General features: G+C 30.9%; 1 protein-coding gene across 1 annotated transcript; it reads right to left on the bottom strand.

The window, feature by feature from the left end:
* Positions 1–445: 445 nt before the first annotated feature.
* Positions 446–13,931, bottom strand: LOC132731443 (aminopeptidase N-like). The gene is made up of 10 exons (XM_060717628.1): positions 13,921–13,931; positions 11,925–12,072; positions 9,972–10,048; positions 8,748–8,855; positions 8,188–8,355; positions 7,691–7,771; positions 4,625–4,672; positions 3,977–4,055; positions 2,824–2,992; positions 446–642 (listed from the first exon to the last, which is right to left on the bottom strand). Exons 1-9 carry the CDS (start codon positions 13,929–13,931, stop codon positions 2,834–2,836), a joined length of 879 nt encoding a protein of 292 aa, XP_060573611.1. The 3' UTR covers positions 446–642; positions 2,824–2,833.
* Between the last annotated feature and the right edge of the window lie 10,013 nt (positions 13,932–23,944).

Genomic DNA, 23,944 nt, shown 5'->3' with positions numbered 1-23,944 from the left:
TTTTGTAAAACATTTGTCTTTTTGACAAAATTTCGCCTGGACAAAAAGTCTCAAACGTTTTGAGATAAGTGACTTAGAATGACAAATATGACCTAGTCTTTGTGAATAAAATGAATTGATTTGTGCTCAAACATCTAATCAAATCAAACAAAAAGAAGACGTCTTACACTTAACGATCGCACTAAATGGAGGCCCTTTAACGTTTCCGTAGTCATAACAATAAAGTAATTTTGCTAGTGATACTAGCTTTTATATCGTTGTTAAAAAAAGTGTGTGTTCCTCTTTTGCTTTCGCTTTAGGTCACAGCATTATGATTTCACATCACAATATAATAATATATAACTTGCAAAGTTTTTTTTTCTTTTTCTAATTGATAAAAAGTGTTCAAGGGTTCTTTAAACTCATTTAAAATACAAAACTATAATTTTTGTGATGTTTATTGAGAATCAGACAGCCACATAAATACTGTATCTATTTTTTGTACCATAACAATAGAACGTCGTCATAGAATAAAACTAATTCGAGAATAAATATTCAATGTTAAAACAGAAATAATATTGTGTGTTTTTTTAAAGATCTTGCAAACAATGGATCGTTAGAACTGCCAACTGTCTCCAACCTGCTTCAAAAACTCCATCTTATCTGAAATTACAATTTGTGTTTTATTGTTGTTAACATCTTTATTGATACAAAATACAATAATAAGAATTCATATATACTCATTTGCAAAGATATTTAAAAATAAATTAATTAATAAATAATAACAACAAAAGGCTGCTTTGAGAACTGTTTTTTTTAATCTTTAAATGTGTTGTGTTAAGAGGAAGATTTCGAAATTTGAAATAACGTACAAAAATTTGTTTAAATTTGTGTAGTAGTATATTTTATATGGAAAATTTTAATGGCATTGCACACATACACGCGGGGAATATCGGAATGAACCCGTGTTCAGTTGTGCTAAAATTATTAGCTCACCTGAGCTTGCTCAGGGTGAGCTTTTAGGATCGGTGAATGTCCGTCGTCCGTCGTCCGTCGTCCGTCCGGCCGTCCACAATTACTTGTGAACACTCTAGCGGTCGCCATTTTTGCCTCAATCATCATCAAACTTGGTCAGGATGCTTATCTAGTTGAAAGCTCGGATGAGTTCGAACATGGGTCATCTCGGATGAAAAACTAGGTCACAAGAGCTAAAAATAGAAAAACCTTGTGAACACTCTAGAGGTCACATTTTTGACCCAATCATCATCAAACTTGGTCAGGATGTTTGTCTAGGTGATAGCTTGGATGAGTTCGAACATGGGTCATCTCGGATGAAAAAGTAGGTCACAGGAGCTATAAATAGAAAAAACCTTGTGAACACTCTAGTGGTCACATTTTTGAACCAATCATCATCAAACTTGGTCAGAATGCTTGTCTAGTCAATTGCTTGGATGAGTTCGAACATGGGTCATCTCTGATGAAAAACTAGGTCACAGGAGCTAAAAATAGAAAAACCTTGTGAACACTCTAGTGGTCACATTTTTGACCCAATCATCATCAAACTTTGTCAGGATGCTTGTTTAGATAATAGCTCGGATGAGTTCGAATATGGGTCATCTCGGATGAAAAACTAGGTCACCGGAGCTATAAATAGAAAAACCTTGTGAACACTCTAGTGGTCACATTTTTGCATCAATCATCATCAAACTTGGTCAGGATGCTTATCTAGTTGATAGCTTGGATGAGTTCGAACATGGGTCATCTCGGATGAAAAAGTAGGTCACCAGAGCTAAAAATAGAAAAACCTTGTTAACACTTTAGCGGTCACATTTTTGCATCAATCATCATCAAACTTGATCAAGATGCTTGTCTAGGTTGATAGCTCGGATGAGTTCGAACATGGGTCATCTCGGATGAAAAACTAGGTCACAGGAGCTAAAAATAGAAAAACCTTGTTAACACTGTAGTGGTCACAATTTTGACTCAATTGTCATCAAACTTGGTCAGGAAACTTGTCTAGGTCATTGCTGGGAATAAATCGAACATGGGACATTTCCGATGAAAAACTAGGTCACAGGAGCTAAAAAATAGAAAAAATCTTGTTAACACTCTCTAGTGGCTACTGTTGTGATCCAAATATTCTGTTAATTGGTCTGAAAAGTTTGTTTTGATGATTTCTAAGTCAAGATCGAACATGGGTCATCTTGGATGAAAAACTAGGTCACACCGCCCCAAATATGGAAAAACCTTGTTAACATTCTAGTGGTCACATTTTCGACTCAATTATCATCAAACTTGGTCAGGATGTTTGTCTAGGTAATTGCTTTGATGAGTTCGAAATCGCATTGTTGAAACTAGGTCACCGGAGCTAAAAATAGAAAAATCTTGTTAACACTCTAGTTGCTACTGTTTTGATCCAAGTATCCTGGAAATTGGTCTGAAAGTTTGTTTTGATGATTTCTAGGTCAAGTTTGAATATGTGTCACCTGGGTAAAAAACTAGGTCGCACTGCTCAAATATGGATAATCCTTGTTAACACTGTAGTGGTCACATTTTTGACTCACCTGTCATGAGACTTGGTCAGAATGCTTGTCTAGGTAATTGTTTGGATGAGTTTGATAATTCAGGTGAGCGATCTAGGGCCATCATGGCCCTCTTGTTTACTTTGGGGTCAGTCCGAGAGTAATATGAGTGACAAATATAAGGTATAAGATCTCAGTTTAATATTAAATTGATTAAAAAAATTGCTCATAAAAATAAGTTTTTGTTTTAATTTGGAATAATAATTGTTATTTTTATAATTACTTATTTAGTTCTACTAGACGTATAAATTAAATGTTTTACCTTAGAAGTTCTAATATCCCAGTCCAGTCAGCCATGACTGGACTGATGATAGGTTAGTGTCAAGCCAGTCATTCCATCTTTTCATATCTTCAAGGGCCAGTTGTAGAAAATAGTTAATGGTTCGTTTATCATCAATGTCGTCTTTCACATCTTCTAGAAAGCTCTCAAACTATTACCAAGGAATTAAAGTACGTTTATATAAGTAACAGAAAATAATGAAAACTTCAACCTTTTGTAATTAATCAAATAAGATAAATAAATGTTTTAATTGGAAAAGCATTTTGATTTCACGTGCATTTAATTTTGATGATATTCATGTTCATGTGAAATTTAATTTAATTTTGTTCAAGTAATCTTTATAATTTGACATACTATTCGAACAATTTACATTAAAATGTATTTAACATAAATAAAGACTTTTCCTGTAGTTTCTTCATTTTTTACACAGATAGAAAAGGAAAATCTAAACAGATTTTTTAAACATAGTAAAAAAGCATATAATTTAACGTAAACAATACTAAATTTGATTTCAAATTCATGGACCGTCCTTTAGACCCTATGCTTATTACAGTTACCCCCACCCTTTCTGAAGAAAAATGCTACATATTGACTGAATGAAGCATAGCAACTGCCCAGTTAAATGAGAGTAACAAAGAATAGTTTGGAATAAAGTATCAAAATGTTCGATTCTGAGTAAACTGTTCCTGAAAATAACCCATAAGGGTGAAAAAAGAACAACAAAAAAACAACCCCAAAAGGGTACTTTTGTAAATCAGCTTACGATACGATAGTGTTGTTTTTCAAATTGTAAAGTCTGTGATATGGATAAGTTATCCTACTAAGCTGACAGCAGAAAATTAACCATTTTAATGTGTTGCGAAAACAAATTTGCCCATAAAACATTAACTTTACAAAAAAAAACCACTCGCGAGGCGGCATGTACCTTTTAGATTTGATGTATAACATTATAATCTTCGATTGAATGTTTTAATAAAGTATTAACAACAAAACAATTTAATTTACTTTAAACAGTAAACTTTCGTGGTTGACTGTGGGTGATCCCCTAAATATAAATATAGGGAACGGTTGTAGGGCATTTTCTTTTCAAAACTAAATAGTGCGACAAAATTTGTTGTCAAAGTTCAAAAATTACCTTTGTTAATTCTTCATCTGTGGAAAATTCTTTTATGATCTGGTATATATTATACCCAACATCAAATTGTGAGTACTTCCTAAAATGTGCAGAAAGTAATCTATAGCTTATCTTTTCGTAAAATTTCTAGTGATATGTAATTCATTAAATAAAATAAGAGAGCCCGCTTTAAAACTTTTAAACATATTCAAATGTATCAACATCATTAGCATATCTCACATTGAACTTTCTGCAAGTTGTTTACCTTACTTGCACGAAGCTTTAATGTCATCATTGGGATTCAAATAAGTAGTTATTATGGCCAAGAAATCTAAATTCAATTTTCATGTAATTTTGCCGTTTTTAATGCTTCCGAGGGATCATTATTTCCAGATAAATTTTATCCTCCTTGACCCTTCCTTTGCTCACCAACGAGTAAGAACAGGTCTATGTACCTGTCTCAGTAAGTCAGAGATTCTCGCATGGAACAAAAATCCGTTGTTAAATATATTTAGCACAAGGTGTTTTTTTTGTATACGTGTGACCAATGATGTCTTGTTAATTATTGTTGAACATCACGATATTTACAATAATTTTCAATACAACAATCTAAGTTTGCTTCGTGAAACAGAAACACCAAATTAAATTTTATAATCTAACTATACTAACTCAAGCCAGGTGTCCCAGACTGATAACACATAATTCCAGGCAAACGGTCTGTAACAGAATATGATACAGTGTCTATAGAATAAAACAGTAACAAAATAAATTCAACAACAACACAATGTCGATAAATGCCCTATTTTGCATGAGTTTAAAATACAATCGTATTCCAATGGTTGTTTTATAAATACATGATTAAGTACCAAACAATTTGTTAACTGTCTTATTTGAGAAAGTTTTTGTATATATCATTTTTATTCTTGCAAACCATGCAGTAGTTTATTGTTAAATCTCTATGTTCTTTTTGCAATAGTATGCAATAGTTTAGAACCCTATAAAATCATTTTCCCCATGATAAACTAAAAATTAGTCTTAAAAAACATAGACATATTACTGTGTACATGTTAAATAACTAAAGACTACCAATAGGGGTTTAATAGTATCTGAAATAAATTCGATTTCAAAAACTTCGAATATACTATGTGCTGATTTCTTGTCAGAATATTTTTCCAAATGTCTGATGTTTGGGATTCAACTGTAAATCTACTTGTATATATCTATGACACTTTTTGTAAAGCACTCTATAATGGCCTTGAAGCTAGAGTTATATTCTTTGACATAAGCAAGACATTTGATAAGGTCTTGCGTAAAGGCATTCTTTGTAAACTAAAATAGTATGGTATATTTGGCAATTTGTTGGACTGGTTTCGAGACCATATAAAATCTAGACATCAGCCGGTTGTTTTAACAGATTCAAAATCTTTTTGGGGTGTTCTTGAGGTCCTTCAAGACCTTTGCTTTTTCTAATTTAATATATATATATATATGACATTGTTAAAGATTAACCTCTTTGTTGATAATACCAGTCTCTATCTATTCATTGAAAATCCACAAATTGCAGCTTAAAAATACAATTAGATATTCAAAAACATACTGCGTGTGCAGACAAATGGCTTGTCACTTTTAATCCATCTAAAGTCAGAATTACTTATCATCTACAGAAAAAGAAACAGTTATCACCAACCACTCCAAACTGCTTAACCACCAAAATATACCAGAAGTAATTGACCATAAACACTTGGATTTATTCTTATCTAACAATGGATTTATTTTTACCTAAAAATTAAAAATGTCACTCACATAATAAATATATTGGTGATAAAGCCTGGAAACGGTTATCATAATGTGAAAATTAAAAGTTGTATTAGATTGTAAATCTTTAGAAATACTTTATACGTCGTTTATAAGACCAATTCTCGAATATGCTGACGTTGTATTGGGAAATGCATCTCATTATGAACTTGATCTTTTAGTATTTAAAACGAATGTGCTAGAATAGTATCGGGTGCAACAAAGCTTGTTTCTACAGAAAATCTCAAAAATAAAAGCAGTTGGGAAGCATTAGAGTAGAGGCGTCATAACCATAGACATTTTTTCAAACTTAAATATGACATAGCAACTGAATACCTGGCTTCGCCTATACCAAATCATCCCACAACACTCGCTACAACTTAAGGAACTCAAATGACACAAGCGATATATCAGCCAGAACTTTATTATATTTTTAATTCTTTTCCCAACTGTCATAAGTGAGTGGAAACATCTACATCTTAACATACGAAATTTCCAACACTTTCAATGTTCAAAAGTTATCTACAACGTAACAAGAAATGTGCCCTCAAAATACTTCTATCATGATAATAGGAAACTTGAAATATTACTTGCAAAATTACGCACAAAAAAGCTTCTTAAACAATCACCTTTTTCTTTAAATTATAAATTATGTTCCCTACACCGTTATGGAAGTGCGGACAAATAGAAACTAATTTCCACTATTTCTTTGAATGCTCAAATTTGACCAAATACAGACAAAAGCTATTTCAAAGACGTAACAATGTCAACATTACTCCTAATATTCTTCTCTTTGGCAACCCAGATATCCCTGATACAGATAATGCCACTATTTTCAAGTATGTTCTTAATAACATATCCATAACAAAACGATTTCTATGATGTAATTTTTGTAAGACACTCATTCTTTATTCCCTTAATTAGTCCAATTTGCTATTTATGTATTGTTTTTGTTAGTAACAACATCACATTTATCAGTACTTTTCAGTCATTTTTGATTGCTATTTGGTTTCTAACTTGTTATACATTTTCGCATCTTCATCTTCTGCAAAATATTTATATTCCCCATTTTCATACTTTTTAATATTTTGATATAGTACAAAACTCAACATATTAAAGAAAGACACTAAAAACGAGAAGTATTTCGTTCTAATCCTTTTCGTGAATATAAAAATGTTTAATTTGTTTTGTATATGTATAAATATAGAATATTATAGAACTAAAATATGTTTAAACTAATGTCTAAAGGAAAATGAAAAGTTACAATAAATTGATATCAATTTGCAGTGACTCCACCTTTTTAACATTCGAAAAATGTTATGGAAATGTGTATTTAGTGGTAATACTAAAAGATCGATTTATTCATTGTCAATTATCCTTAGTTTGATTGGACATATTTTATATGTATTAATTGCATCTATGTCGGTTTCATTTGATGTCAGGTGTGTTTAGACGTTAATCAGTGTATGGTCTGGTCGTAGGGATTAAAGATGTTCTGCGCACCTGCAACAAACACTTTTTGAACTAGTAGTTTCAATGGCGGTACAATTCATTGACAGCTGATAATTTTTGTATTATATACCTTCATTTGACTTGGAAAGTGTTTTTTTTAAGTGTTGAACCATATTTTTGTGGAATCCATCCTCAAATGTATGTGATTTACTATAACGTATATAGAGAAGTATCGGTGGAAACCAGTAGTTATTTGCTGATATCATATTTTCGCTTTAGTATTAAAATCACAAATGTAAATGTTGTTGTAAATATATTTTTTATTTACTGAAATAAAAATTAAATGATAGAAATAGATTTATTAAGAACGTCCTCTTTGCCCATTCTCCTGCTGACATATCATATGTTTTGATGACATGTGCAAAGTTCACTATAGAAAATATTCATTGAAACAGTGAAAAAAGACGAGTATTTCAAATTTCATCTTACCGACCAGCAGGATGTCTCCCCAGAGCATACGCTATATTCACAGCTTCCGGAACTGACGTATTTTTACCAAACTCTAAAAGCCTGAAATAAATAACTAATTTCAGATTATTGTGAATGGAAATAATTTTGACATGTAAGCCGTCTAAGCGATATAAATTTAGTACGGTTCACCTTTTGAGGCACCATGAACAAACTTTAAACTAATAAATTACTTTACGTTTTCTCTTTTGACTAATATACATTTAAAGAGTTTAAATCGTTGCTAATTATTTGTGTAAATTTTAACTATTTCATGTTCAAGTCATAGAAACAAAATATTTAAATCCAAAGTTAACCATATTTTCGTTTGCAAGAATTAATTTATTTTCCTTTATTGCATGGCAGGCATATTTGTGTTTGCAATCGTTGTTTTAGGCATGTCTCGATTATGTTTGCATACCGCCTGTTTTACATGAATATTATATCGTTTCTTTTTTGTTGAGAAGGAGAGACAATACCTTTCAAGATTGTCCTCGTTATAGCTGCAAGCTAATGCACCTCTACGACGTTTCCTTATTTTACTGTCATTATTACTCTTATACTGTTCAAAAACGAATTCCCAGTAACTTGAATTCACATCAGATAATGCTTGACAATACGCTACTTCATCAATGGCTTCATCGGACCTGTGATTGTATAAAACAAACTAGCATACATGATAAATGTTTGTTTTATCATTGAGTAAGATTTACAGAAAGTGAATAAATTTAATTTCTGTTACATATACACACAATGAAAAAAATATTATATTGCAAATGTAATGAATATTTATATGTATTGATAAAACCAAGCGGCGGTATCATATTGAGTAGTTGACAACCACATGTCGAAATGTAGCATGACTGTTAGCGTTGCATCTTATTGTTAATATTAATACATTGCGATAGTTAGATGAAAAGTAAATGAAAGCTAATGTGCATAAGTTGTATAAAATATAGCCATTTCAATAATAATATAAATATATTGCAATAATGCATAAATCTCATAGAGCAATAGCCGATAAAATTAATGTAGTTACAAGTTTTCAGGATCAAGGCTCCAGGCAGCTATTTCCTGTATCGTCGCATTAACACATAACGGCAATCCATAAGAGCATCCAATATCATATATAATGTCTTTCAATAACCTGCAATTACAACGTTATTTACATACTATTTAGTAAAATCAGTATATTAGTATACTCTGATCCTACATGTACATAACGTATCAATGTATAATAACCTTTTCCAGTATGTACCGTAACATTCCTAGGCAAAATCGGTTTTAAAATTTTAAAATGTTTGGTTTGTCTATCACCCTTCTTTCTCTTACTTTTTTTATTGTGTCCATAATATGAATGAACAGAAGAAAGCGATCACTTTTTGTTTTTTAGTATACAAAAATGAAGGAATCTTTACAAAAATATTTAATTTTAATGCATCTTTCTTAAGTTTCCTTAAAAGACATTATGTCCGTGCCATATTACGATAAACATCTGTACACACCAATATGAAGCATATTAATGTCAAAAAACAATTAAATATAAGTCGTGCAAAGTGCAATGCTTTGAAATATATATATATACTTTAAAGTTTGGAATGTGGCACAATTTTATACCTATAACCTGATAACCTCCATAGCGAGGCAATATACTCTCGATTGATTTTTACATGCAACCAAAATAATATTTTAATAGAAGAAGATAGCTACTCATGTTTTTATTTAAAATATTTTTATCTTAATTATTATTCTGATACTAAATGACACCGGCATTTTTTGACCCAAGGTGCATGATTCACAAAACTTATGTAGAGGTTTACCAGACAGTGCTACATACCAAATAGATAAGCTTATGGCATTATAGTGCTCGGTATGTTTTCATATACATTTATGAAGACTTAATAAAACAAGTGATCCACAGTGCAGGGTCAATTTTGACCTCAGTGTAATGATCGATATTATGTTCTGTTGAAGTACTAGACTACCCAAAACGTGGCCAATGGGGCACGATTGGCATCAGTTTTGTAGTGGTCTTCATTGCAATTCGACGCCAAATATCTGGTTTTGTAGTTTCATACAATAAGAATAAGATGTGTTTTTTTTTCGAATTAATCAAACCTGTTCTCTGTACATAATCTCATTAACGTTAACATCTCTGAAAAGTAGCTAAAAATTCCTACCAGCGAATCTAAAGACACAAAGCGGATCCCAATTTGCTAAACGAAGGAAAAGAAAAAATGGTAGTGAAAAAGATACAACGTACAATTGTATGTGTGTGTAATTGTTGGTGTTCACAATAAGGGTCGTGTATATCTTCTCAACTTTGGCTAATACAAATGCCTGTAATAATGGAGCAAAAACTGTTATTATTGTTAAAAACAAGTAAAGCATTGTTTGGTAATATTAACCTGAGACAACTGCATTCTCAATGACCTTTTGTCGATAATCATCGGATTCCGAAATACGGATTTTAAAGTATGGCATAACGGTATACATGCATTGTGTATAACTTGAAAGTTACCAACACAACACTTGTTTAACTAGCCTTAGCGATAAGGAGTTAAGACTTTTAGTTTCAAATTGAAGGTCTTAATAAAACATTGAACAGTCTAAGTTGCCCATGCGACCACGTGTATTAAGCGACTTTTGTCTTAAACGACCACTTTCTCTCTATATCTTTAATGTATTAAGCGACTTTTGCTCAACGCGACCAGCGACCGCTAATAAGTCACCTTATTGACATCAATCTTTTCATTAAACGACCACTTTTACCTGTCAAGTAATTGTGTTTTTAGAGAACGCCACCTCGTTATGTCACAAGTGTCAGCAATCAAAACACAACAATAAACGTGTGAAAAACTCTATTTCCCATACCGTTTTAGCGTATGCAAATGAAGTTAAGTATACGCGTGACGTGTATTATCCAATAATATCGGATAAACAATGCAACGCTCCGCCCATACTGAGATGGTGTATACGCTTCGCTTGTTGACATTTAGACTGCATTGAATTGACCTTGAACTTGATCAGCCATTAAATTAATCGTAACAAATAGATGTAGTTTGTTTATTTCAAATGAAAAATGCACAACAGAAAACATCTTCACTAATAGGGTTTTCGTGTTGGAGACAAAGAAAAACAACGGAGAAGTTAAAAAATTCTGGAAAAAATGTCAAACATGTACGTAATGGATCAAAACTGTTTTGTCAATAAATATGAGAACGTTATTTTTACATTTGCATCCGTTTAGATTATCGAAGCGTATTTATTATTCAACATTTATATAAAAATGAAGTTGAAAAACAATCCCATCGAATAAAAAAGATGTCATTTATAAATTTTGACTTTTATATCATGCTGACTGTCTTAAGAGACCGTTTCATTAAGCGACCGTTTTTGGTGTTTCCCTTGCCCAGTCGCTTAATACACGTTTGACTGTATTTATATTTGCTTTATATGTATATATTAAATTTTGCAAAACTTGACTACTAAGTTTTTGTACATGCCGATCACCCATTGTATGATTGTACAAATTAAAATAATGAAAATTTACATATACATGTACATCTATATGTCAACGTTACAATTGTTTTAAAAAATTGACACACGAATTTAAAGAAATGATTTATGCATGTAATTAAAAAAGGTATCTGAAAAAAAGTTTTATAAGGATTCGAATTTCAGCTTTGCCATGCTATCATACATGTACTTAGCACTAGGCCATTGGTACGTTAGAACAAAATCAAGTATCGAGAAGTTTCCTATCATTAAAATCAATTAGTAAATCGTAATAAATTACGGAAAGAAACGAATATTAAACTTCTGATAGATAATGAGTCTCAGGTAAATATTGCCAAACAATATTTCTTAAAGCGAAATGTAGTTTACAAAATAGGATTTCCATAGAATATTTTGTAGCAAAGTATTTATATCAAAGACATTCATTTTATCCGCCTCATTCATGTAATATGTTGATTTTATTACGATATAAGGCATTTACGAGTTTCTTTACGGGAATACTAATCTTAACTACTATAGATAAGCAAGAACAATGAAAAGGCAACTTTAAACAACCATTTTTTTCTTATCGACAACGACAATAATAATATAAAATTTCTTCGTGGTATAAATCTTAATTCATATTATATCTTGTATACACACTATTACATTACAATAAATCACTACAATAGACTCAAATATAATAGTCAAAATTTACCTTATATTTATCAAATTCTGCGGTACTTTCAATATTGTATCCAATATAATCTATCCATTTTTGAGCAGTTACCCAAGGCAGCCATTCCTCCTCATTGTTCACATACTCTAGAGATCTCAGTGCAATAGCTAGACTTTGATAGTCAGACCTTTAATTGATTGATCATAAAATAATACAATATCAAACAGGAAAGTATTATAAGAATAATAGAAAATTACATTTTAGATTTTTTCTTGAGAAACAGAAATATTGTTTAGACACTGACACACATTTTCATATCGGGCTTCAATTTTGTAACAATGCGTTTTACACACGTCGTGCAAATTCAGAAATTTTTGCCAAACTTAGATTTTCTCGCATACCAATTGCAATTTTTTCAAGCTTGATTAGTTTTAGATCTTGTTTGCATGTTAAAGAAGGTCTACGGACAACGGTCCAGCACACAAAGCTAACATTAAACAAATTAATTTTAAATATTTGTAATTTGATTACATTTATCTACATTGTATATTTAATTATGAATTAAGAAAAGTAATATCAAACGTTGCATTTTGCAAGTACTGGGATAATTCGCAAGTTGTTTTGACAGTTTTGTAACAAAAGTGAACAGTACATTCAAATCACCTAAAACGTATGTTTCAATAAAAATAACTAATGTTCTGTGAATTTAGCTCACTAAAATGTAAATGTTTGAAAACTTTATTTAACGAAGGAAACACAATAAGACACATTGTCATATATAGTTATGACTCACGATGACAGTAAAAATGTAATCTTTTTCTTTGAGTAACTTACTGCTATTTATGATCATAACTCTAAACTCAACTCAATTTTATTTAAGTAAATAAAGGCCTCCGGCCCAAAATACACAACAGTATAAATATTATAGTGTATACATGTATTGAATGTAGTTGCATAACATATAAAATTAAAATAAAATAAGTCAAGAGCTGGTACTTTTCAACAAGTGATATACAAACAGAGATAGTTTATAAATATTTTCTTCATTTTGTGTACTCATCAGCGAATAAAAATCGTTAATTGTAGTACCATTTGAATACCAATTATAGGGATAATTATTTCGAACGTCATTATACTTAGAACATTGAAAAAAGGCATGAAATTCACAATCAATAGCAGTTACATTATTTTGGTTAAAACAAAATAAACATATTCTTTCATGAAGTGGTATATTATTTTGTCTTCCCATTTCAATCGTTAATTTGTGACAGGAACATCGAAACCTTGCAAGAGCAACCATATATTTTCTTGGAATATCACAGTAAAGATAACGTTCAGGATTTAATTGACTCTTAAAAAAATTATAATGGTAACAACGGGACGCAATATTTATATCATTATGCCATTTTTGTTCAAAACAATCTTTCAGCCGTTGACGAAAAGTTAAAATAAATATGTCTATATTTCCAATATCTTGTGCAAGCCACACATATCCAAAACCATAAGTATAAAGTAGTGATTTTACTTTTGATGCCCAACAATTTCGACCGCTCTCATCTAGGGACTTCAACATTTTATAACATTGTCTGGGATATCTATGATCTGGCATAGTCAACAATTTACACCAGTATTTTATACAATTAACAAAATAAGTTATACACAATGGCAAACGTCCACATTCTCCTAAAACTATACATGTATTTGTTGTCCTTTTTACACTTAAATGCTTTTTACAAAATTTATTTTGAACTGCCTCGATAGAATCAACAAGTTTGTATCCCCATATCTGTGACCCATAGCATAAAATAGGTTTAACCATACTATCAAACAGAATGAAAAGTTCGTTTGTTGGAAAATAACCATATGGTTTTTTATAACTATAAAAAGAAAGTATTGCACGTTGTGCTTGTGCACATAATTTATCTTGTGCTGCACTCCATGATAAACCTGGTGTAAATAAAAGTCCCATATATTTGTAAACGGAAGTTACTTTAAGAGTACTACCCCGAAAATGCCAATTTTCATATTGTCTAACCGGTCCCCCATTTCTAAATACCATAATTTCAGTTTTATTTAAATTTACTTCCATCCCAGTATTTTTACAAAATTCATCGACAACATTTAATTGTTGTTGTAATCTTACTGCCGTTTCAGCACAACTTGCAACATCATCAGCAAACATGAGGCAAATAATATCGTAAATTTCTTGTGTAATAAAAATCCCAGAGTTACATTTATCACGAAGCATATGTGCTAATTCATCAATAAAGAGAGCAAAAATTGTGGAACTGGATTTGTCCCCCTGTCGGGTTCCTATGTTACATTTGAAAAATTCAGTTATCATAGGCCTATTTCTGAAACTATTTTGTGTATCTAAATCACAACAGAAAGTATTTCGAACCTTTACACATGAATAGAGCGAATTATACATTTTCTTTAATAAAAACAAAAATCTTCCGTTTATTCCTTTTCTTTGTAAAGCTTGAAAAAGTATCTTATGGTTAATCTTATCAAAGGCCTTACGGAAATCAATGTACAAGCAATAAAATCTACCCCCTTTTTTGGAAAGATATTTTTGCACCATAGCTTGAAGACAGAAAACATTATCAATTGCCGAATACCCAGCTCGAAAACCTGCCTGAGATTCGTCAAACTTATTGTTATTTTCAGCAAATTCATACAAACGCTTATTAACGATGCTTGAAAATATTTTATATAGTGTATTAATAAGAGATATTCCTCGATAATTACTCGGGTCACAGGTTGATCCAGCCTTATGTATAGGACATATTATGCTAAGACCCCAAGATTGAGGGAATTCACCTGTTTCAAATATTCGATTAAAAATTAATACTAAATAAGGTGCAATACTGTTTAAACTATTCTTATAAAATTCAGATGGTATTCCATCAAAGCCGTAGCTTTTGCCGTTTGCTAACTTCCGAATAGCTAACTCGACCTCCGTTAATATAAATGGTTCGTTTAAGTTTGATATATCATGTATATTATCAACGATGACGTCATCATTATCATTATTATATTCTAAAGGTGATATATCATTATCAAACAATAAACCACGAAAATATGTATACCAATCATCGGCTCCGATACTTGAATCTATAAATTGTTTTTGTTTTGCTTGTTTAAGTTGTTTCCACATAAAACATGGATCGTTTCTATTATTAATGAGCTTTTGTCGATTTTGAGACTGGTACTGATAAAATTTATTCTTACAATAATTTTTAAATTCATTCCTTTTATCTTTATAAATTCTTAAATCAGATGCAAGGTTTGATGTTCGAAACCGTCTTAAGAATGAGTATTTCTGTCTTTTAAGTATTTCACAACGTTCATCCCACCAAGGCGGTTGCAACGTGTTTGATGAATTAGAATTAGAATCATAAAAGGATTGGGTAATAATAAGGAAATGTCTATGAAATATTAGATGGATTACTATACATACATATTCTAACTTTTGCTCACACATACATTCATCTTAATTTATTTGCTATAAAATTTACTGCGATTGGCGGAGAACACCATGGAGGCTTATATGTCAGCTTAAATATTCAAGGGCCGATGATCAGAGTCTTACAAATATTTTAACCATGTTTCCTTCTATGACAACAACAAGTCCGGACAGCAGACTCGAAATTGTTCTAAATAGGTGTTAACCTCATTTGAGTCAAAGTAGACGTGCTAAAAAGTATTAAAAAAGTATTAAAGAACTGGTATGAGTAAACATTTTAAGGTTAAAACTATGTTATATTAATGAAACGGCTCTGCAACATTTTTAAGTCTGTCGTTTTATGCGTTCAACAGAGATTCTAAATTTTTCCTTCAAACATTTCTCTACTGTCCAATAATAGACCCTTCTTAATATTACCTCATACATATTCATAGATTTTTCAGAACGAGGCTAACAGGGCAAGCTTCGGTATCTGCTCTATGTAAACATATCACGAATACATGACCGAAAGATTTTTCTACAGTGTCAAAGATCTTGATAATGTTCTGTTTGCTACATACTTGTTAAGAACTATATATTTAATATTACAAAAATCTCTTCTGGTGATAAATAAATCAACAAAGGGTTTAATTTACACAATACACAGTGAAGGGTATACAAAACCTGATAAGTCAATTAAAGTTCATGATAATTCCAAGTAATTTCTAATATTCTTTGTCAGTATAAATATCAGGTTAACTCTTTGCAACTTAAATAAACATTATCTGTGTTATCAGTATTTTATTGCTAACCTAAACACATGTTGGTCAAGAGTTTATAAAGCAATTAACTGATAATAGATGTAAACAGTTGGATGCTGAATTCTGTACCATACTTCCCCTAAATTTAGCTATTGAAATAAAAAAGTTTAAAAAAGTTTTATTCACTTTATATTTAAAAGTAAAAAATTCTTGATGACTCTCTAGAACATGTAGAAACTTGTTAATTTTACAGACAGCCTTATCAAATCAAAATAATATTTTGTTTAAACATGACACACCTGTCTTATACATTTCAATTGATTTTCAGTTTCATAACACATGATGTTGTTTACAGCAATATAAAATACATTTCATGCTAGTAAGTAAGGAAGTAAACCTTATATATTATCAACTACTTAATTAATTACAGTATAAAATATTTAGTATATAACGAAATACAATCATTTGATTGCAAATATCAGTCAAATCTTAAGACGTGAAGCTGAAGTATCATTAGATTATTGCATTGTCCAGTTGGTCCGACTTGATTATGTGGTCATATTGTTGGAACCCTCAACTGGCTGGTATATAACAAATCATTGGGGAACATGGCACATCCAGAGGATGTTGCCTGGACTTACCAACCCCAAATATTCCATGTACTTAGGGGACTGAACATTTGCAGAAAACCTGTGCAGGACCTTGCAGTCGGAGGTTATTAGGAAAGGCAGCATCAAGTTTTAGCACTTCTTTTAACATTCCAAGAAATATTCTCTCAACAATATAATGCAATAATAGGAAAAATATTAAATGTAATTAACATGTTGACATATTCCCTGCAGCTGTACCATATATGTAACAAAGCACAATGTTAAAAACAAAGTAATGCGATGATTTCTTTTTAAGTTTTTATTTAAATTCAAGACTGAACAAACTGTCCTTTAAAATATGCTTAAAAACATTTCGTCAGTCAAGCTGATTGTTTTGCTTGCATCATAATAAACGCTCTCAATGTTTTTGCTGATGTTTTATAACATTGAAAACTGTAATGGATATGTAGTAAATTTTGTTGGAAATCCTGTATAACATTACAAAATATACAACTGTCCACATTTGAAAATTTGTTTGTATCAAACGTTTAATATCACTGTTTGTTTTCTTCCTTAGTTTTCTTGAACTGTTTGATAGTTTCTTTTTCATCTGTTATGCCACTGCCATGAAGAGATATTACAATTAAAGGTGATTTAAATACCAATTGTCAATTTGTGTTCATGACTGTTACCAGTGTAGTGGAATTCCTGAAAAATATATACCTTTTATTTAGAAGTGGAAACAAGAATTATGACATTTCTAGAATATATCAATTTATATTTTAATTGCACATATATTTTTTACAGGGGCTGAACTTTGTTTATGTTTAAGAAATGAAAGTTGAGTCTTGTGTATACCTTTCATCTGGTAATGAAATCTTCTTCTTTAGTGTTCATCTTACTGGTCTGCTCATTATCACACTAGTCGAACCATCTACAGGGTGCATCTATTCTCTTCAGACATATATGAATTTATGTCCATGATTGTTAATCTTATTGTGTGAAATGCTTCAAAACGAGCAGCTTTTGCAAAATATTGATCTGAAATAGTACATAAAATAACCGTTATTGCTTTTTAGTATAAAAACGGTATTGATTAAGATTCTGAAGCAATTATGTTTTAAATGTTATCATTATAAGTGTGATATTTTAAATGAAATTTATGAACAAAACATATAATTATGTTTATAATTTAATGAAACATTTAAATCAATGAAGAATCAGAGTAATTAATGTAAGCAGTAATACATCTTAAGTAGCTTGGTTTGATAAGAAAAGAAAAATGGTATTTTACCTTGAAATGTTCTTTCATCCATCTTCACAATCCTCTCCTTTATTAAACTCACATCCTTAGGTATTTTATGAAAATTAACGGTATAATCATATCTACCTATAACCTGATAACCTCCATAGCGAGGCAATATACTCTCGATTGATTTTTACATGCAACCAAAATAATATTTTAATAGAAGAAGATAGCTACTCATGTTTTTATTTAAAATATTTTTATCTTAATTATTATTCTGATACTAAATGACACCGGCATTTTTTGACCCAAGGTGCATGATTCACAAAACTTATGTAGAGGTTTACCAGACAGTGCTACATACCAAATAGATAAGCTTATGGCATTATAGTGCTCGGTATGTTTTCATATACATTTATGAAGACTTAATAAAACAAGTGATCCACAGTGCAGGGTCAATTTTGACCTCAGTGTAATGATCGATATTATGTTCTGTTGAAGTACTAGACTACCCAAAACGTGGCCCATGGGGCACGATTGGCATCAGTTTTGTAGTGGTCTTCATTGCAATTCGACGCCAAATATCTGGTTTTGTAGTTTCATACAATAAGAATAAAATGTGTTTTTTTTTTCGAATTAATCAAACCTGTTCTCTGTACATAATCTCATTAACGTTAACATCTCTGAAAAGTAGCTAAAAATTCCTACCAGCGAATCTAAAGACACAAAGCGGATCCCAATTTGCTAAACGAAGGAAAAGAAAAAATGGTAGTGAAAAAGATACAACGTACAATTGTATGTGTGTGTAATTGTTGGTGTTCACAATAAGGGTCGTGTATATCTTCTCAACTTTGGCTAATACAAATGCCTGTAATAATGGGGCAAAAACTGTTATTATTGTTAAAAACAAGTAAAGCATTGTTTGGTAATATTAACCTGAGACAACTGCATTCTCAATGACCTTTTGTCGACAATTATCGGATTCCGAAATACGGATTTTAAAGTATGGCATAACGGTATACATGCCTTGTGTATAACTTGAAAGTTACCAACACAACACTTGTTTAACTAGCCTTAGCGATAAGGAGTTAAGACTTTTAGTTTCAAATTGAAGGTCTTAATAAAACATTGAACAGTCTAACTTGCCCATGCGACCACGTGTATTAAGCGACTTTTGTCTTAAACGACCACTTTCTCTCTATATCTTTAATGTATTAAGCGACTTTTGCTCAACGCGACCAGCGACCGCTAATTAGTCACCTTATTGACATCAATCTTTTCATTAAACGACCACTTTTACCTGTCAAGTAATTGTGTTTTTAGAGAACGCCACCTCGTTATGTCACAAGTGTCAGCAATCAAAACACAACAATAAACGTGTGAAAAACTCTATTTCCCATACCGTTTTAGCGTATGCAAATGAAGTTAAGTATACGCGTGACGTGTATTATCCAATAATATCGGATAAACAATGCAACGCTCCGCCCATACTGAGATGGTGTATACGCTTCGCTTGTTGACATTTAGACTGCATTGAATTGACCTTGAACTTGATCAGCCATTAAATTAATCGTAACAAATAGATGTAGTTTGTTTATTTCAAATGAAAAATGCACAACAGAAAACATCTTCACTAATAGGGTTTTCGTGTTGGAGACAAAGAAAAACAACGGAGAAGTTAAAAAATTCTGGAAAAAATGTCAAACATGTACGTAATGGATCAAAACTGTTTTGTCAATAAATATCAGAACGTTATTTTTACATTTGCATCCGTTTAGATTATCGAAGCGTATTTATTATTCAACATTTATATAAAAATGAAGTTGAAAAACAATCCCATCGAATAAAAAAGATGTCATTTATAAATTTTGACTTTTATATCATGCTGACTGTCTTAAGAGACCGTTTCATTAAGCGACCGTTTTTGGTGTTTCCCTTGCCCGGTCGCTTAATACACGTTTGACTGTATTTATATTTGCTTTATATGTATATATTAAATTTTGCAAAACTTGATTACTAAGTTTTTGTACATGCCGATCACCCATTGTATGATTGTACAAATTAAAATAATGAAAATTTACATATACATGTACATCTATATGTCAACGTTACAATTGTTTTAAAACATTGACACACGAATTTAAAGAAATGATTTATGCATGTAATTAAAAAAGGTATCTGAAAAAAAGTTTTATAAGGATTCGAATTTCAGCTTTGCCATGCTATCATACATGTACTTAGCACTAGGCCATTGGTACGTTAGAACAAAATCAAGTATCGAGAAGTTTCCTATCATTAAAATAAATTAGTAAATCGTAATAAATTACGGAAAGAAACGAATATTAAACTTCTGATAGATAATGAGTCTCAGGTAAATATTGCCAAACAATATTTCTTAAAGCGAAATGTAGTTTACAAAATAGGATTTCCATAGAATATTTTGTAGCAAAGTATTTATATCAAAGACATTCATTTTATCCGCCTCATTCATGTAATATGTTGATTTTATTACGATATAAGGCATTTACGAGTTTCTTTACGGGAATACTAATCTTAACTACAATAGATAAGCAAGAACAATGAAAAGGCAACTTTAAACAACCATTTTTTTCTTATCGACAACGACAATAATAATATAAAATTTCTTCGTGGTATAAATCTTAATTCATATTATATCTTGTATACATACTATTACATTACAATAAATCACTACAATAGACTCAAATATAATAGTCAAAATTTACCTTATATTTATCAAATTCTGCGGTACTTTCAATGTTGTATCCAATATAATCTATCAATTTTTGAGCAGTTACCCAAGGCAGCCATTCCTCCTCATTGTTCACATACTCTAGAGATCTCAGTGCAATAGCTAGACTTTGATAGTCAGACCTTTAATTGATTGATCATAAAATAATACAATATCAAACAGGAAAGTATTATAAGAATAATAGAAAATTACATTTTAGATTTTTTCTTGAGAAACAGAAATATTGTTTAGACACTGACACACATTTTCATATCGGGCTTCAATTTTGTAACAATGCATTTTACACACGTCGTGCAAATTCAGAAATTTTTGCCAAACTTAGATTTTCTCGCATACCAATTGCAATTTTTTCAAGCTTGATTAGTTTTACATCTTGTTTGCATGTTAAAGAAGGTCTACGGACAACGGTCCAGCACACAAAGCTAACATTAAACAAATTAATTTTAAATATTTGTAATTTGATTACATTTATCTACATTGTATATTTAATTATGAATTAAGAAAAGTAATATCAAACGTTGCATTTTGCAAGTACTGGGATAATTCACAAGTTGTTTTGACAGTTTTGTAACAAAAGTGAACAGTACATTCAAATCACCTAAAACGTATGTTTCAATAAAAATAATTAATGTTCTGTGAATTTCGCTCACTAAAATGTAAATGTTTGAAAACATTATTTAACGAAGGAAACACATTAAGACACATTGTCATATATAGTTATGATGACAGTAAAAATTTAATCTTTTTCTTTGAGTAACTTACTGCTATTTATGATCATAACTCTAAACTCAACTCAATTTTATTTAAGTAAATAAAGGCCTCCGGCCCAAAATACACAACAGTATAAATATTATAGTGTATACATGTATTGAATGTAGTTGCATAACATATAAAATTAGAATAAAATAAGTCAAGAGCTGGTACTTTTCAACAAGTGATATACAAACAGAGATAGTTTATAAATATTTTCTTCATTTTGTGTACTCATCAGCGAATAAAAATCGTTAATTGTAGTACCATTTGAATACCAATTATAGAGATAATTATTTCGGACGTCATTATACTTAGAACATTGAAAAAAAGGCATGAAATTCACAATCAATAGCAGTTACATTATTTTGGTTAAAACAAAATAAACATATTCTTTCATGAAGTGGTATATTATTTTGTCTTCCCATTTCAATCGTTAATTTGTGACAGGAACATCGAAACCTTGCAAGAGCAACCATATATTTTCTTGGAATATCACAGTAAAGATAACGTTCAGGATTTAATTGACTCTTAAAAAAATTATAATGGTAACAACGGGACGCAATATTTATATCATTATGCCATTTTTGTTCAAAACAATCTTTCAGCCGTTGACGAAAAGTTAAAATAAATATGTCTATATTTCCAATATCTTGTGCAAGCCACACATATCCAAAACCATAAGTATAAAGTAGTGATTTTACTTTTGATGCCCAACAATTTCGACCGCTCTCATCTAGGGACTTCAACATTTTATAACATTGTCTGGGATATCTATGATCTGGCATAGTCAACAATTTACACCAGTATTTTATACAATTAACAAAATAAGTTATACACAATGGCAAACGTCCACATTCTCCTAAAACTATACATGTATTTGTTGTCCTTTTTACACTTAAATGCTTTTTACAAAATTTATTTTGAACTGCCTCGATAGAATCAACAAGTTCGTATCCCCATATCTGTGACCCATAGCATAAAATAGGTTTAACCATACTATCAAACAGAATGAAAAGTTCGTTTGTTGGAAAATAACCATATGGTTTTTTATAACTATAAAAAGAAAGTATTGCACGTTGTGCTTGTGCACATAATTTATCTTGTGCTGCACTCCATGATAAACCTGGTGTAAATAAAAGTCCATATATTTGTAAACGGAAGTTACTTTAAGAGTACTACCCCGAAAATGCCAATTTCATATTGTCTAACCGGTCCCCCATTTCTAAATACCATAATTTCAGTTTTATTTAAATTTACTTCCATCCCAGTATTTTTACAAAATTCATCGACAACATTTAATTGTTGTTGTAATCTTACTGCCGTTTCAGCACAACTTGCAACATCATCAGCAAACATGAGGCAAATAATATCGTAAATTTCTTGTGTAATAAAAATCCCAGAGTTACATTTATCACGAAGCATATGTGCTAATTCATCAATAAAGAGAGCAAAAATTGTGGAACTGGATTTGTCCCCCTGTCGGGTTCCTATGTTACATTTGAAAAAATTCAGTTATCATAGGCCTATTTCTGAAACTATTTTGTGTATCTAAATCACAACAGAAAGTATTTCGAACCTTTACACATGAATAGAGCGAATTATACATTTTCTTTAATAAAAACAAAAATCTTCCGTTTATTCCTTTTCTTTGTAAAGCTTGAAAAAGTATCTTATGGTTAATCTTATCAAAGGCCTTACGGAAATCAATGTACAAGCAATAAAATCTACCCCTTTTTTGGAAAGATATTTTTGCACCATAGCTTGAAGACAGAAAACATTATCAATTGCCGAATACCCAGCTCGAAACCTGCCTGAGATTCGTCAAACTTATTGTTATTTTCAGCAAATTCATACAAACGCTTATTAACGATGCTTGAAAATATTTTATATAGTGTATTAATAAGAGATATTCCTCGATAATTACTCGGGTCACAGGTTGATCCAGCCTTATGTATAGGACATATTATGCTAAGACCCCAAGATTGAGGGAATTCACCTGTTTCAAATATTCGATTAAAAATTAATACTAAATAAGGTGCAATACTGTTTAAACTATTCTTATAAAATTCAGATGGTATTCCATCAAAGCCGTAGCTTTTGCCGTTTGCTAACTTCCGAATAGCTAACTCGACCTCCGTTAATATAAATGGTTCGTTTAAGTTTGATATATCATGTATATTATCAACGATGACGTCATCATTATCATTATTATATTCTAAAGGTGATATATCATTATCAAACAATAAACCACGAAAATATGTATACCAATCATCGGCTCCGATACTTGAATATATAATTGTTTTTGTTTTGCTTGTTTAAGTTGTTTCCACATAAAACATGGATCGTTTCTATTATTAATGAGCTTTTGTCGATTTTGAGACTGGTACTGATAAAATTTATTCTTACAATAATTTTTAAATTCATTCCTTTTATCTTTATAAATTCTTAAATCAGATGCAAGGTTTGATGTTCGAAACCGTCTTAAGAATGA

This window comes from Ruditapes philippinarum, unplaced genomic scaffold, assembly GCF_026571515.1.
Source record: "Ruditapes philippinarum isolate M1 unplaced genomic scaffold, ASM2657151v2 ctg2332_1_1_1_1, whole genome shotgun sequence".
In the NCBI taxonomy this organism is placed as follows: Eukaryota; Metazoa; Mollusca; class Bivalvia; order Venerida; family Veneridae; genus Ruditapes; species Ruditapes philippinarum.
Note: the sequence above shows the minus strand (reverse complement) of the source record. Positions and strands in the feature narration are given on the sequence as shown.

Excerpts from the sequence above, each read along its gene's own strand:
- LOC132731443 (XM_060717628.1), bottom strand. Across the intron at positions 7,772-8,187 it reads AACGAGGACAATCTTGAAAG|GCTTTTAGAGTTTGGTAAAA; the intron begins GTATTGTCTCTC and ends TATTTATTTCAG. Across the intron at positions 4,056-4,624 it reads GTCTGGGACACCTGGCTTGA|GAAGTACTCACAATTTGATG; the intron begins GTTAGTATAGTT and ends TGCACATTTTAG.